This window comes from Styela clava, chromosome 5 (assembly GCF_964204865.1).
Source record: "Styela clava chromosome 5, kaStyClav1.hap1.2, whole genome shotgun sequence".
Lineage (NCBI taxonomy): Eukaryota > Metazoa > Chordata > Ascidiacea > Stolidobranchia > Styelidae > Styela > Styela clava.
The window spans coordinates 16,761,526-16,777,824 of record NC_135254.1 but is presented as its reverse complement, the minus strand read 5'-3'; the positions used below and the strand labels follow the sequence as shown (position 1 = coordinate 16,777,824).

The 16,299-nt window shown below is 36.1% G+C and overlaps 2 protein-coding genes across 3 annotated transcripts in view; both read left to right on the top strand.

Moving 5' to 3' along the window:
• The window catches only part of LOC120343939 (WD repeat-containing protein 46-like), a 46,676-nt gene extending 42,715 nt beyond the window's left edge, over positions 1 to 3,961 (top strand). Inside the window, exons 11-12 of the mRNA XM_039412992.2 lie at positions 1,510 to 1,700; positions 2,893 to 3,961. Coding sequence (XP_039268926.2) covers positions 1,510 to 1,700; positions 2,893 to 3,150 — 449 coding nt within the window. The 3' untranslated portion in view covers positions 3,151 to 3,961. The remainder of the gene's footprint in view (positions 1 to 1,509; positions 1,701 to 2,892) is intronic.
• A 2,094-nt stretch (positions 3,962 to 6,055) lies between these two features.
• LOC120345011 (deoxyhypusine synthase-like) lies at positions 6,056 to 15,949 on the top strand. Of its 2 annotated transcripts, none has more exons than XM_039414377.2 (8): positions 6,056 to 6,259; positions 8,033 to 8,156; positions 8,738 to 8,900; positions 9,490 to 9,673; positions 11,208 to 11,313; positions 13,929 to 14,032; positions 14,102 to 14,227; positions 14,952 to 15,949. In XM_039414377.2, exons 1-8 carry the CDS (start codon positions 6,071 to 6,073, stop codon positions 15,051 to 15,053), a joined length of 1,098 nt encoding a protein of 365 aa, XP_039270311.2. In that variant the 5' UTR covers positions 6,056 to 6,070; the 3' UTR covers positions 15,054 to 15,949. The 2 variants fall into 2 exon arrangements, with proteins under 2 accessions (XP_039270311.2, XP_039270310.2); XM_039414376.2 differs by lacking the exon at positions 6,056 to 6,259 and adding an exon at positions 7,032 to 7,536.
• The last annotated feature ends 350 nt before the right edge of the window (positions 15,950 to 16,299 follow it).

Below are 16,299 nucleotides of genomic sequence, written 5' to 3'. Positions count from 1 at the left end.
ATATGATCTTCGGAATGGGATTATCTTATTTCACGGCTATTTATCGATGCAATTTTCCGATTTCGTTTATAATATTTTATCAAGTTTTTCGTCACATTTTATCTTCATTATTATATTATAAAGGAATAAATAATGTGTTGATCTAGTAGTTGCACATGGGTTTAAATTGGTTGTGATTGTAATAACAAAAGTGGTCGCACGACTTTAATGTTCATCTATATAAGTTTGTGGGTGGACTGACTGGTTTACATCCTATCTAACATATATGGCCACTACAAGTTAGAACCCTCAAACGCAAACCATTTTTCAGCTTTGGAACTGACCCACAACGGCCACAACTACTATATGCAACAAGGTGTTATAAGAGTAGTGAGCTGTTTCAAACAGATGTTTGTGATCCTCAAATTGATCCGCCCCTTTTATTTATGTGTCAGCTTGTCTGTAAACTTGTTCCTTGTACCCTGGTAGGCTTTACTATAACAATGTGAAGGATCTAAAAAACAGAGCCCTTCTGTTTGTGTATAATTGTATGCAAAAGTCTTAGTACTCTATGACAGGGGTGCATAACTCAAATGAGGACACGTGCCAAATTTTTCAAAATAATCTTGTTGCATGCCACGCACAATCGTTGGTATGGACCTTTCCCTGACTTCTGACCCCCGTAAAACGTCACTTTTTGCATCTTGCTGATTGGCCAATGTCACGAAGTAAACAAGGAAGTCGATGTTCGGGGAAACAACCTTTGTAAATGAACTCCCGTAAAACACACATCAAACAAATTTCAATAATAATACATAGTAACGATTATCTATTTATTGAAACAATTTAATGTTCCGAAAAACTTCTGATTTTGATATAACTGTGATATTTTATTTTTTTTACAAAATTTTTCGCATGCCACGTTTGAGCGTATGGCGTGCCAAATTTGGCACGCGAGCCCCGTGTTGTGCACCCCTGCTCTAAGATACTTTGCACGAAAGTTATTTTCTCCCAGAATATGTTCCAGAGAACTCTTGTTCCGTCCATCCTGCATGCTGTCTAGGATATCAATTGGTGTTAAACAGGGTTCTCTAGTTTCTGACATTTCAATATTATGTTTACTCTAAACGAGATTCTGTGTGAGTATCCATCCAAAGATGACATTTGTATATCTTCAACCCCTGATGATAACATAGTTAAGCACAGTGCTCTAACCAATGGGCCAATGATTCCTAACCTTTTTAGCAAAATGAATCTTGGCAGATGCAAAATACTGAAAATTAGATTTGTTTATTAGGGCAACTATAGAAACATGATTTATTGCTTAACATTTGCTACATATGTACGTGCAAGACTCATGCGGACCCACTCAAGCCTGCAACCTTACTAGGCCACAGCACCACCCTGTGTTCGATATCAATTAATCGAGAATTTCTGATCATCCTCCACCTCCTGATAATAGCAATTTTTAAATGGCCAACATCTTACCGACCATCCATTTCTTCATTTTGTTTTGAACACTAATAACAGGTGCTGGGGAACCTAACTATGACAGTATGGAATCAAATCCATATAGAAGTAAGTCCCAACGAAGAGAATGGGAAATCAAGGCATTGATGGAAAAAATACAACCAGATATGATCACACTTGATCCTCATCAAATTAGTGCAGTTGATAGAGTTACTGCACAGCAATTAAGGAAAGATAAAGAGGAACGAATGGTAGGTTGGACTAATGTGATGTGACTGCTCGGCACAAGTGGTTTTAAATTCATGGGGCCGTTAAGAAAATAAAAAGCGCTGATTTTCTGATGAGGGGTACCAATGTCCACATCAGTGGTTAAGCCGTCCCACGCCCAATCTCTCACGTCCAATCTCAAAAATAACTAGCTAACAATATGCTACAAATAACAAACAGTATGGCGAAAGTAGTATGTTTTTTCAGAAAACACGTTAAAAATATGTGCACAAAATAAGGCTGGCAAAATCGAATTTAACAAATATTTTTATTTTCAATTTGCTTCACGTCCGCTCAAAAAATTGTCTACTTCCCCCTTGTGGGGCGCGGCCCACTGTTTGAAAACCGCTGGTCTGAATAATGAAATATTCTTGAATTCTAATATTTGGTGCTCCCAAAGTATGTGCACCAAGATGGCACACAGCCTGAACCCTAATCTGGTACACATACTATGTTCAGAATCTGCGCCATCTTGGTGCACATACTTCTGGAGCTCCAAATATTTTATATTGCCCTTTTGCAGTAAAAATATGAAACTAGTCCAGTTAAATCAAGTTTCACTCAATAATCCAATCAATAATAAAAAAGGAAAAACTTTTATAAAAGTTGAAAGGCATTGAAGCACACACCTTGGCAAAGTCTGAGGAACACCTGGCATGAGCTGCAAGTGTACCCATATCTTTCAAGGCTGGAAGCATATGGTAACCTATGTAATACACAATGACCAGTCTCAGACCTTCATCAGAAATGTCAATCACAGTCTAAAACACTGTTTGACAAGGTTAATCAGTCTGACTCAAATTCCCTTGTTTTTTGACAAATCTATGTAAACTTCTTATTCTAATAATGGTTGGTGCATGGTGGTACTGTCTTGAAGAAGGTTGTTAGGTCATGAAAAAATGTTGAATACAAAATCCATTTTCTTTGGAAAAAATGCTAAAACAAATTGGCTAACATTAATATATATTCTACCAAACATTCGAAAAGAAGTTGTATTAGAAATAAATTCCAATTGTATGATCGGGCAAAATTGAAATACTTGTCTGAAATTGGATTTGAGTTCTGGCGTTTCATGATTGTTGCTTATTATCATGACAATCCAAGAACGGTTCAACAGTAACCTGTGCGAGACCCCTGAATCCCACCATTTGTTATCTTTGCTTTTGATGTATTCAGGGCTTCGTGAAGGAAGAGAAAAAGTTTGAGCCTAAATTCAAGAAAAAGGGTCGAAGTTCTGCTGGAAATATTGAAAAAAGAAAACAAGTTGTTAAAGATTCTGAACTTCGAGATAAAATCAAAAAGGACATGGATTTGAAAAGGAAAATTACAGAACAACCGAAAGATGATGAAAACAGCAATCCTTATACTTTTGAGGTTTCTGGCGGCAAAAATGTTAACAGATCAGCATTATCACGATTTGTCAAGAAGAGGTGATGTCCTAGTCATGCACAATCAGATGATGAGTCAAAGCATACAAGGAAGATTCAATTTCACTTTAGTCAAATTGTCCTTAAATATGAGCCACAAATTGGCGAATCATGTGTAATATATATGCCATTCCAACCAGTGAGGCAATGAAACAAATCTAAGTTTCCAAGAATTTGAAATTTACAAACCTAACCTCTTAATATTCGCTGGTAGTGCCATAAAAAGGGACCACCAACTTTTCGGACTACAATGTCGCATACGACCTGTCCTATGAATCCCCATTTATTTGTATATTATTTTTTCAAACATCTAAGGTGACTAAAAATATAAACTTAACACTACGAAGTTTAGAAACCCTTCTGTATGCCATCTCGTGGGCTGAAAAATCTGTAAAATTCAATGAAAGGCATGTACCAATTTATAAGTCCCTAACTGGTGTAGGTGAGAGAATGTACTTCGCTCTATTCCTCAATGCCACTTCAGCTGTAAACGGTTCGTGAAAGTCATTTAATGCTTTCATATAATGCTTTTTCTGTCACCGTGGCTTCACATTTCTACAAATTCTCGTAGTTATATTGTTGAACTTACGATAGGTATTTGTCATAAGTGGAGCGTTTGTATGTGTCGTTTGGGTTATTAGGCTGATATTTGCCGGGTGTCTCAAATATGTCGTAACCAACTTGTCCCAGGGCAAAGTGAGACGAGACATTTTCGAGACACCGATATTTGTCTAATTCAATCAACCGAGAGAGTTTTCTCAAATGTTGTCAAGCGCATTCAATTTTACCGCCGAAATAAAAGTTGTGCTTTTATATAAGTGTTAAAATTGAACAGAGATTCACGTAGTTCTGTGATGTGAATTAGGCATTGTCAGTCGTACCGAGAGCATCTAAATTGCTAAGACCAGCCATATATACCAGTAATTCGGGCGTTTTTTTCTTTTCATTTGAAAATACCATTGCAATTTTACAACGTTATTTATGGGGCTATTTGTTCAGAAAATAAGATTCTAGTCCAGTGGGTTATACATCGTTGGACTTACGAACCGTGATGTAATGTAAATGCGGATATGCAGTGATGCCTCTATCATGAACGGTTGCTGTCAATACCGTATCCTTTTCAACCGCCGAATGCCAACGATCTTCCGACCTTGCACAACAAACTGGTGCTTTAGTTCGTTATTGGTGTTCAGTTTTGAAGTCCAGTGTCTTGTCAATATTTCAGGTACGTGTATCGGAGTTATAGCCTACGTGTTCTTATATATCTGTATGCAACTTTGCATTATGTGACCATTTGGCGATTAATTTAAATTTGCCACGGAGGTGAACCTCCACTCACAACAGCGTAAATTTTGTAATTAGCAATTGTCCAATTCGTTACTAGGTGTATAATATATACTTGAGTTCTTAACGGTAGAATACAAAGGAATGGGATTCGCTTGTAAGGCGGTCGAGGCAAGCGATCAATATTGTACAGTGAAGGTGATGTTAGAAATAAAAGACTTTAAGACTCCAATGAAAATCTTTTCTTAGAAATAAATGGCGGTTGGCTACCTTACGAACAAACAACTAAAGACAAAAATCAAGAGACGCTTTTTTGCGATGATTTTTGAGTAAGCCGCGCAACCTTCGGTAACCAGACGGTCGTATGTACACGATGTTAAGAAATAACAAAATTTCGGCATTCTGGCGATTGGGAACTGCTCTTCCAGAAAATGATGTGTGTGTTTTTTTGTTTTTTTTCAAATGTTAATCCTGCAATAACATTTTGAATTTGAGATCACTTTAACAAGTCAAGTTGTTATAAAACTTCTGGCATCAGAAATCCGACATCATAATAACAGTTTAGGCATAGAAGCGAGAGGTGGGAGTGCATGGTTCATAAATAAAACATAACTGATAATAAATTTATCTTTGTATTAAAAAACGAGTCTACGATAATGAAGATCCGAAATAGTAAGTAATATAATAACTATTCGATTCGTTTTTGCTAAGAAGATAAATTTGTATATATATATAAATTAGTATTTTCTTGACTTTGTTAAAATATTAAGGCATTATTAATTACGCTTTCACGCATATAGGGAGATTTAAGATGATACTCGAGAAAGAAAAAAGAAATTATTCAACAGGACCAATATTGAGGTCTAAATTAGTCTGACCTTCTCGAATTATTTTATTAGAGACTGGGGCAACGAAGATTTGTCAATGGAAATTTTCATGGTCTATATTTATGAATTTTTAAAAGTATACATTAGAATACTTACTTGGCTTACCGACAAGTGTATTTCCCCAAAATCGAGCTGTAATTTTGTGCTGGATGGAAAGCAATCAGATTGTGTTCTGATCAGAATAAATTTTATCATAGAAACGCTTATAGGACAAAATGATCCAAGTGGCAGGAAGCATAAACGGAAAACAAAGTAAATTATGAGAGCTATTTTACTTCTCACTCGAGAAATTAAAAAGATTCTAAATGACAGAAGTTTTGAAGGACAGATTGCATCGTTATCAGGTCCACAATCTCTTCATCATTTTACCTTCTTAAACAATAAGACAAGCAAAATTGACGTTTACCTCACCTCAGAAGAGATTCAAAATTTTAAACAATTCCACTTTTGTATTAAACCTAGTAGTATATATTTACGATTAAACTCACTAATAGCAGGGTTGTCATTTCAGAAAACTTTGTCAAACTTGCAAGGGTTCTAAAAACAAGATTTGTTAATTGTCATGACATTCCAAAAACGGTGCACCTTCGAGTCCCTCCACTAGCAAGCCAATAAGTTATCAAAATTCAGGTAGTCTTGCAATACAGGTGTTAACTTGGTAATGAGGATAAGTTCACAGTTTATTTTTTTTTTATCAACGATGCAAATATTTCACAGATATCTAGTAATTCAATACACTGAAGTAGATCATTCAAAATGTCGGCACCTTCGGAGTCAGTTGGAGCTGTTTTTGTGAAAAGTGAACGAATGCCAAAAGCTTCGAAAAAAGTTTCGGGTTACGATTTTAATGATGGAATTGATTATCCTACTTTGCTTGGATCTTATAGAACTTCTGGATTTCAAGCTCAAAATTTTGGACGCGCTGTTGAAGAAATAAGTAAAATGGTAAGCTTACCGAAGAAGTAGGCTACTCAATTTATGATCATCTATATACCCTTCGTGGTTTAATATTATACGATTTAACCTCGGTTCTCAATTCCTTTGTCATGATTTTCAATAAGTATGAGAGAGAAGGACATAAAAATAGAATTATGTCGTATTCTTTGTCTTTTGTTTTAATAGGATACTTTTCACGGTAATTACGATATCGGTGTACTACAATACATATCCTTAAATCATTGTTATACGGGTACTTTACCATTGCAAAAGTCTGAAAGTGCTGATTTTAAGAGTATTGTTGCGAATTGGTGCATTTAGATTGGTTTACATATTTAAAATCATCATTTAGCCCCAGAAGTTCAGGCACTCGTCATAATAAAAGTACCTACAGCTAAGCTCGATAAACCCCATTCTTCGATAGTGTTTTCGATAAAATCAACCAAAGTAAGACATTTCCGTTCATATATAGGGGCTGAATTATTTGATTGACAACTATATATTTCGTAAAAATAACTAAAAACTAAAAAATAGTACTGAAAAATACGAAAATAAATTAACGTTCACAATCATGAATCAAGCCTAAAAATTTGTCTGAGTGAAAAAAGTGACTAAAAATATGCCTATATATTCTAATTGTTACGTCACTTTTACCTTCCTGCTGATTCGACTTCATCGCGAAAATGAGCAAAGAAATGCTCGTGTAAATGTTCATTCATTGTCATTTTGCTAGTTTGCTACAGCCATTTCAGCCATTTTGGGGGAAGCACCTTATATTACCCTGGGTCAAAGGTTGTGGATATGAATGAACACGTGAGTAACCTGGAAAAGAGCACAACACGAAGAGGTTCTTTTAGATCGATTTGTCCCATTTTCCCCATCCATAGCATGCCCTGACGAGAAGAATATAAAGTTTTGAGAGACATTACTAGTTTTAACGTGTTGTACTGTACAGCAAGGACTGAAGGCAGAGGGCTTTTGTGAAATCATACCGGTACAGTCTGACGGTACCGGTACGTGAAGGCACCGCTGCGGTGTATTACAGTACCTACGGTAACAACAATCGTCAGTATCGTCTACCTGCATCTCAGTTCGGTATGGCGGCTCCCTCGGAGTCTGTAGACGCTGTTTTTGTAAAGAGCGAAGCCATGTCAAACGATTCCCGGATAGTTTCTGGTTATGATTTTAATGATGGGATTGATTATCATAAGTTACTGGAGTCCTATAGGACTTGTGGATTTCAGGCTCAACATTTTGGTCAAGCTGTGGAACAAATTAATAAAATGGTAAGACGTTGGAAAGAAAACATTCTTTTCCCATTTTTTTAGATTTCTAATGATAACCCACCCTGCCACCTGTTGCGCTTGCATCACCACTCGAGTTTGGTATAACCCCATCCATAATTATGTCACAGTGACGTAATGTGGCCCGCCAAAATAGAAAGGAGTCGATCATCTGAAATCGAGAACTGTGGATGACATACTGTTAGATGTTCATTGTTTGTGTATAATTTTTTTGCGAGAAAAACAAAATATACTTATACTTATGCAAAAGGTTAGGAATGACATATGCCACTAGAATTACTCATAGTACTATATCATACCAGACCCCAAAATTATAGACAAAAACTATTTTATATGAAAGATAATAGATTGCTTGCATTTTTAGGAAACCTCTTCTATCGATTACTCAAAACATTTTTTTCTATATGTGATTGTGTCAATAAATGAATTATTATCATTCATTCAAGTGAATGTGTAATATCATGAAATTATTTCTCAGATTGAAAAGAGACATGAACCATTGTCTGAAGATGACTTACAGAAAGTCAATTTAAATCCAATTGTTAGAAAGAGATCAAACTGCACAATCTTCTTAGGGTATACTTCAAATATGATGTCATCTGGTAGGTTTATGAACTTTGTATGAACATGGTCGAAGATATTTTATTTTATGTTTTTTCTTTCTTTTTTTCAACTCTCATTTTCACCTTCCGCTCTGAACAAGGTCATGTACAAGTATCCAATGAATTTTAACAATATATATTGTTGGGAGCTACTGTTTTTCGAAAAACCGTAAGCTTCCCGGTTTAGCTTTGCCTACTCAATTCATAGGACTCGGAGTGAGAAAGTGGGTATTTGAACCTGAGTTGTTGCCTGCGAAACCAATAGAGTTAAGTCTATTGCTTTAAATTTGCTGTGGTACATAATTGTAGTTTAGGAACATGATGAATAAAAATTCATGTTTATGTAATTATTCTTTATAATATTCAACATTACATTTCTTCAAGAAAAATGTGGCACAGCATAGTTTGATTTACATATGATCGATTTAGAGCTCAATTCTATAACACATTATCATGTAATTGATTGATTCAAGTATGTAATATAGGGAATAGGGATGCCCATATAAGAACAGTGTACTTCTCTACAATTCTGTCTTCTAATTTGGCAGAAAATGATGATAATTTACTATGTTTTTTGCCAGGTATCCGTGATACTATCAGATTCCTAGTACAACATAATCTTGTTGATTGTATCTGTGTGACGGCTGGAGGAGTGGAAGAAGATTTCATCAAGTGCCTGGCTCCTACTTACCTTGGAGATTTCAAATTGTCTGGAAAAGAATTACGGAAAAAGGGAATTAACAGGTTGAAAACATGAATGTATCCTGATCTATGCATTGAATATACAATATTATTGATATTGGAATAATGATGATGTCGAAGCAGGGTGAATGTACTCTTGCCACTGTACTAAGGAATAAGGAAATTATAGCTATTTCTCGCAAAGATATATACAAGATTGTTTTTATGCTTGAAGATGCATTTGTTTATTACCATTGCATTATATTTTATCATCCTTTTTGTATGCTTATCTTCAAAATATTAACAGTGGTTGTCAAGTAGCACGGTGTAATATATCGATTTTTTGTGGTTACTGATGGAACTAATGCTTATTTGATCAAATCTTTTCTGCAGAAATTGTGAGAAGGAAAATTTTTATTTAAAAAATTTGTACAAAATAAAATAATGAATTTCAATATGAAGGCTTCTAATTTGATAACCTTGATTTTGAATTCTATGCGAATCGCATGTTACGAAATGTATTCAATAAAAAATGTTTATCATGATTCTGGAGAACAGGCCATAAATGAGTTGCAGCTCGTTGTTCACTAATCTGTTCTTGATTTTTTTGTTTCATAAATGAAATACGGCAATAATCTTGTGCATTCTTCAGAATCGGAAACCTGCTTGTGCCGAATGATAATTACTGTTTGTTTGAGAATTGGATTATGCCGATATTTGATAAAATGTTGAAAGACCAAAATGAAGAAGGAACAAAATGGACTCCTTCGAAGATGATATGGCGACTAGGAAAAGAAATAGACAACCCTGACTCTGTATATTACTGGTGTTATAAGGTTTGATCATATTTTGAAATAAAACTAGAACATTGTGATGGTGGTACGCATATAGCCATCATGTTTCGGTGAATTTATAACTCTGACAAGCTTGAACTGAAGACAAGTTGCACCATACGAACACTCAAATCTTCAGTGAGCATGCTTGAGCATTTTTGTGCATGATTTCACTCATATGTGTTCCAATTTCCCACTCATATGTGTCCCAATCTGCCACTCATGTGTCCCAATCTGCCACTCATATGTGTCCAATCTCCCACTCATATCATGTATCCCAATCTGCCACTCATATGTGTCTAATCTCCCACTCCTATTTGTCCCAATCTTCCACTCATATGTGTCCCAATCTCCCACTCATATTTGCTCCAATCTTCCACTCATATGTGTCCCAATCTCCCACTCATATGTGTTCAATCTCCCACTCATATTATGGGTCCCGATCTCCCACTCGTATGTGTCCCAATCTCCCACTCATATTTGTCCCAATCTCCCACTCATATGTGTACAATCTCCCACTCAAATTTGTCCCAATCTCCCATTCATATGTGTCCCAATCTTCCACTCATATTTGCTCCAATCTTCCACTCATATGTGTACAATCTCCCACTCATATCTGTACAATCTCCCACTCATATTTGTCCCAATCTCCCACTCATATTTGTCCCAATCTCCCACTCATATTTGTCCCAATCTCCCACTCATATGTGTCCCAATCTTCCACTCATATTTGCTCCAATCTTCCACTTATATGTGTCCCAATCTCCCACTCATATTATGGGTCCCAATCTCCCACTCATATGTGTCCCAATCTTCCACTCATATTTGCTCCAATCTTCCACTCATATTTGTCCCAATCTCCCACTCATATGTGTACAATCTCCCACTCATATTTGTCCCAATCTCCCACTCATATGTGTTCCAATCTTCCACTCATATTTGCTCCAATCTCCCACTCATATGTGTACAATCTCCCACTCATATTTGTCCCAATCTCCCACTCACATGTGTCCCAATCTTCCACTCGTATTTGCTCCAATCTTCCACTTATATGTGTCCCAATCTCCCACTCATATTTGTCCTAATCTCCCACTCATATGTGTCCCAATCTTCCACTCATATTTGCTCCAATCTTCCACTTATATGTGTCCCAATCTCCCACTCATATTTGTCCCAATCTCCCACTTGTATGTGTCCCAATCTACCACTTATTTGGGCCTAATCTCACTCAATAAATTATTCAGCAGTGTAAGGAATGGTGTGTTCTCATAACTAACCAAGTCAGTCCACAACTTTTATTGCTTGTATTCCAGTTAAACGTCCAATTATTCTAATACTGGTTATCAATTAAAACCATATTCACTTTACTGTCCAATTCTGGAACCTTCTTTATTCCTGAATATGATTTCTGAATAAAGATTTGTTGTTCACCAAATATGTTTCTCACAGTACTGACCATATCAACCATATCTGTGTTATATAGTCTTTTATTATTTACGTCCATTTTTACTATTGTTTTCTTGTTTGTTATATTCAGAATCAGATTCCTGTGTTCAGTCCTGCTCTAACAGATGGATCAATAGGAGACATGTTGTATTTTCATTCATTTAAAAACCCAGGACTTATTCTGGATATTGTCGAAGGTATATCATCCAATTGTTACATCACAGACCAGAAATAATCTCGTTTAAGGGTTCATTATTTGTTTAAGTTATATCTTCCTTGTCTGGAGAAATTAGACTATGATCTAATGAAAGCTTATTAATATACCGGTACTTGCTATTTCGTGGAAAAAATTGCGCTATTTCAATCAACTTTGTAGCAATGACGGATCGGCATCGCAATATAGGAACAAACGAGGAGGAAGGGACCTACAGTTTATTACACATACCCTAGTACCCCAAAATTAAATTCATGTTAATTTGTTTGATTTATTATTGATTTTTTACTCGGAAGGTGTGTTAAAAATACTTGGCCAAGGCTTATCAGACAATTGACATAGAAGCTGTTGGTGTTCAAGGTGCAATCGCCGGTATTTATGATTCAGCGATGTGGCGCATGGTGCTAAGATTTAGGAATACGCTCGCCCCAACACGTCTGATTACCTTTTGTGGGTCCGCAGGTTTGAATCCCGTGCTGGGATGATTACGTGCGAGAGGATTGCTGGACTCTTCGCCGCCGTAGGGTAGTTCATGTAACCGCTGGTCCCTTGGGTAAATATGTAAATCCAATCTCGGGTACCCAACTTCATACTGGGCTTGCACGGAATTTATTTTCAGTTACGTTGACAAATTTGGCATTAGTAAAGTCTAATTAGTGACAAATCGCACTCAGTTCTAGTGTACTCGCGTACATTTCGTGCTGTACAACTCTTCCTATAACTCGCGAACAAAAGTTGGAGTCGAAATGAGAATTTTCAAAGATGGAGATTTATGCGCCTTCTTGAAACGCCGAATGTCTGTGGTACTACGTTGTAGTCGAAACTTTTTTGAAATTTTTAGAAGAATAAAAAACGCGCTAACAACGTGTGCGACGTGTTTTTTGCATTTTGTAAAAATCGCCGATTATTTTCGTCAGCGCTGACGTGTGGTGTTATTTAGGCTGTAAACATTTTCATATCGGCGTTTATTCTTACTAAATTACAAATTTCTGACGACATATGCCACGAGGACGATGATAATTCCGTTTTTTCTCCTACGGGACTGTTAACTCCAGTGAGAAAAACGAGTTGTTTATATATCATCGGTGGCGAGATGCTAATATAAATAAAGGATTTAATCCGCAACCCGAATTTCTAGATTAAAAAGCGGCAATATAAAATGCAGAAAATAAAACTGTAAACACTATCCATAAGTTGTGTTTCAAGGGGCCCACCACAGATTAATTAAAAAGGCTTTTTTATATATTGTGAATCGCAATATTTTACAATATATGAGAAAGTCAATTTGTGCGCGAAGCCCCTTTTTATCCATTCAAAAACTACCGACGGACTTGACGTGACTTTTTTCCAGACTAAGGTGATATATTAGATAAATAATGTAGAGTATCTTTAATTAAAAATTTAAAATGAAGTTTACCTCATGAAAAATTCATTTTGTTGTTTCTGATTGATGTAGCTATTTGTTCGCAAAATATCAGCTTAAATTTACCGCATTGCCTGCAACAGGTGTCATCTTGATTCCATACTTTTATGACTAGAGAAATCGGCCAGTGCCAAAATTACGGGGTCATTATCTAAGCGATTGTGCCGTAATTACGGAATTGATATAGGTCGATCACGTGCAAGCCTACTTATAACAATGTCCATAAATCATATACATAGGTTATCAATAGCGAAAGTAGCGCATTCGCAATGTGATCAGCGAGGAACAGAAAGCATTTTTATATACCGTTTTGAAATGCCGAGAAACGTTTTTAAAACTGCCTCGCAAAACCATTATGTACTATATTTTCATTCAATTTCAATACCATGGTCAAGCGCTGTTAATAAAGGTACTTAAAAGTAGAGCATCAATCAATTGTTCAACTAAATTTGTTTTGGTTGCTCTAGCACAGGGGTCGACAAACGGCCGGCGGAGCAATATAATCTGGCCCGCGACGCTTCACTGAATTATATCCACAAAACAACTGTATTGACGATTGTATTCTTTACGAAACAGAATTTGTTTTGAGACACTAAATTATATTATAACCTAACAAGTATATAATTCACAATCACTCGTTTAATGAGCCTATAAATTGATTATAATTAGACAAATGGCAGTGCAAATGGTTTAATGATGCAGAAAATATTCAAATGATCAGTCTTCGCGTGCTGCTTGATATTTAACTGAAATATTTCTGAAAAAAATGTGATTCATTGGCCATTCCCTCGGTTTTTAACTTTTTTAAAATATGTGCGGCCCGCCAATGACTTGCAACCTTTAATTTTGGCCCGCGAACGACAAAAGTTTGCCGACCCCTGCTCTAGCACAAAACGAACCGAAAAAGAAATTTAAAAAAGGGCGTGCCAAAAGGACTCAGAACGATATACTGCAAAAGGAGTAGAGCAAGACTCACCGTTAGAATTTTGAGCACCGGTGTTTCGCTCTCACTAATGCTAAATGCTCTCACTAAAGTCTTTTAGCGCTAATTGTACCGTTGGCATAAAACATCCGTTCGATACATCCTTTTCCATACAGCCGTATCCGTATAACGTATAATAAATATCAGTATAACGCTATTATTTCCTGACTTCAGTTTTTTCGTCGTTTTTCAGATATCAGGCTGATTAATTCGCAATCAGTTTACGCAGCTCATTCAGGAATGATTATCTTGGGAGGAGGATTGATCAAACATCACATCTGCAATGCAAATTTAATGGTTAGATTTTTTTTTCACATTTCCTCTCCTTCGACTGCCGTAAATGATCAAAATTTGATGTTTTTTTAGAGAAATGGAGCAGATTTTTCAGTGTTTATAAACACAGCTCAAGAATATGATGGATCTGATGCAGGTGCTTCACCTGATGAAGCTGTTTCGTGGGGAAAGATTAAAGTGGATGCAACCCCCGTTAAGGTAGTTTTGGTTTTCAGCAGAAATGTGGGAATTAGTTAAAATTCCTTTCTATGTAAAGACATGCTTTGCATTGTTCAAAATAATATACAAGAGCGCGATGCTCGAATATAGGCGTACGAATGTCAAAAGAAGTAGTAAGGGTATGCAATCTGTCACGTAAGACTACGGTACCACAGTCTTCATGACAACGTGAACACGGAACTGCCACGAGGAGTGCGATTTTTGATGACGTCAACGCACACAAAAATTTTTTTGAAAATAAATAGATAAGCGATTTTTTTATAACAAGAAGAAAGACATTATCAAGAACAACGACAACAACAACATGATAACAAAATGATCGTACACCTTGTGTCCAATAATATGTTTAGTCAATACCGACTGAAGCATATTGCCTATGCTTGACTATTTCATGCCATGGCAATTTCTTGAAAAGTCGCATTATTTAAAAAAAGTTTCAACTCCTGTTTTTTTACTGTGACTGTGGATTGATAATGATTGCAGTACTCTAATAAAAAAAAATTAAAGATTGCTATCTAGTTAATATTGAATTATGTATATGTATATCTTTATTCTGATAATTTTCCTGAAAGGTGTGTCACTGCCTCACTGGACTAATGGACTTTATTGAAATACTCAACATTAATTTAGTTCCTATTATTGTCATTCATGAAAATAGTATTCAATTTCTGTTAATAATGTGTATGTTTTCTTTGTTTTGCAGATTCATGCTGAAGCTACACTTGTGTTTCCTCTAATAGTAGCTGAAACGTTCGCTCGATATTTTCACTCCCACAAAGATAAAATTCAAAATGGGACACTTTAAACTCAAATCCATTCCTAGGCTTTCCAGATATAGTACAGTATAATTTATGCCCGGTACTTTAAAGAGATGTGTTGTGTTAAATGTATTTTGTGCCTTAGTGCAGTGGTTTTCAACCTTTTTGGTGAATCGAACTCCAATGGAACATTCCAGCGGCGCGAGCACCGTTGTGCAATAGTTCGATTGTCTGATTTATATAAACTATAATCGGTATGTAAAAGCCTACCTCCGGCTGCAGAAATGAAATGATCTTCATAGTGAAGTTTTATATGAAATTAAAACAGACTGTCGAAATTTATTGTAAACTTGCTGTACCCATTGACTTTACTGCAGATCCCTATGGTGACGTGAAATTCGGTTGGAACCCACTGGGTGTAATGTACCATATATTTCTCTTCCTTTAAGATGAGAGATTGTCTTAAGTGTATGTCATGGCTGGGGTGCAAAAAAACTCGAAGCAATAATATTGCTTTCTATAGCAACCAATCATTGTTTTCTGTCTCAGTTTTGGAGAGACGCACCCACTAGTGTAGTTCCTTTGCTTCTTTCTGGTAATTTACCAGATGGTTTTAATGTAATTTTTCTTCAATAATTTGATGTGGTGGCAGAAGTATGCTTTAGGAAAAGATTGCCCGATTACCATAAGTCTCATTTTTGCATTTATCGATTACTCCAGTAAACATTCAAATAGAAGTGAAAGAGCAATATAGTAGCAGGAACAATTTGTTTTCGTTGGTTTTTCGTAATTGCACTCATTTTTATTTATTTAATTGGTTATTATGTACTCTGACGATTGTGTTTAAATAAATGCAGCATAACGAATCCTAAATCTTACAAATAGGTTTAGCCACGTTATGGTTCTGTGTGAAATATATTATCAAGTCTGTGACGTGACTCGATTTCCGTCGCTCCCTCACTTCATCAAAGTTCGATATCTAATATGGGGTAAAAAAAAAATATATTGATATATTGTTGATTCGCCGAGGATTGCAAGAGAGAGGACAGTTTTGTAGAATAGAGTATAGACCTGAGAATGTGTGTCAACGACGAAGAAGTGGGTGGAGGGAGAGGGTGCTTCTTTGTAGCGTATAGAGATTTTGAAATTACAAATACACGCTCACATCGTCTGTCTTGCTTATATTTCTGTCACGTGTTTCATTTGTGAAGCGTACCTATAAATTTGAGGAAGAACAAAGGAGGAAGTGTGAGGTTGCTTTCATTGTTGTATCTAATTTACGATTTTATAGTC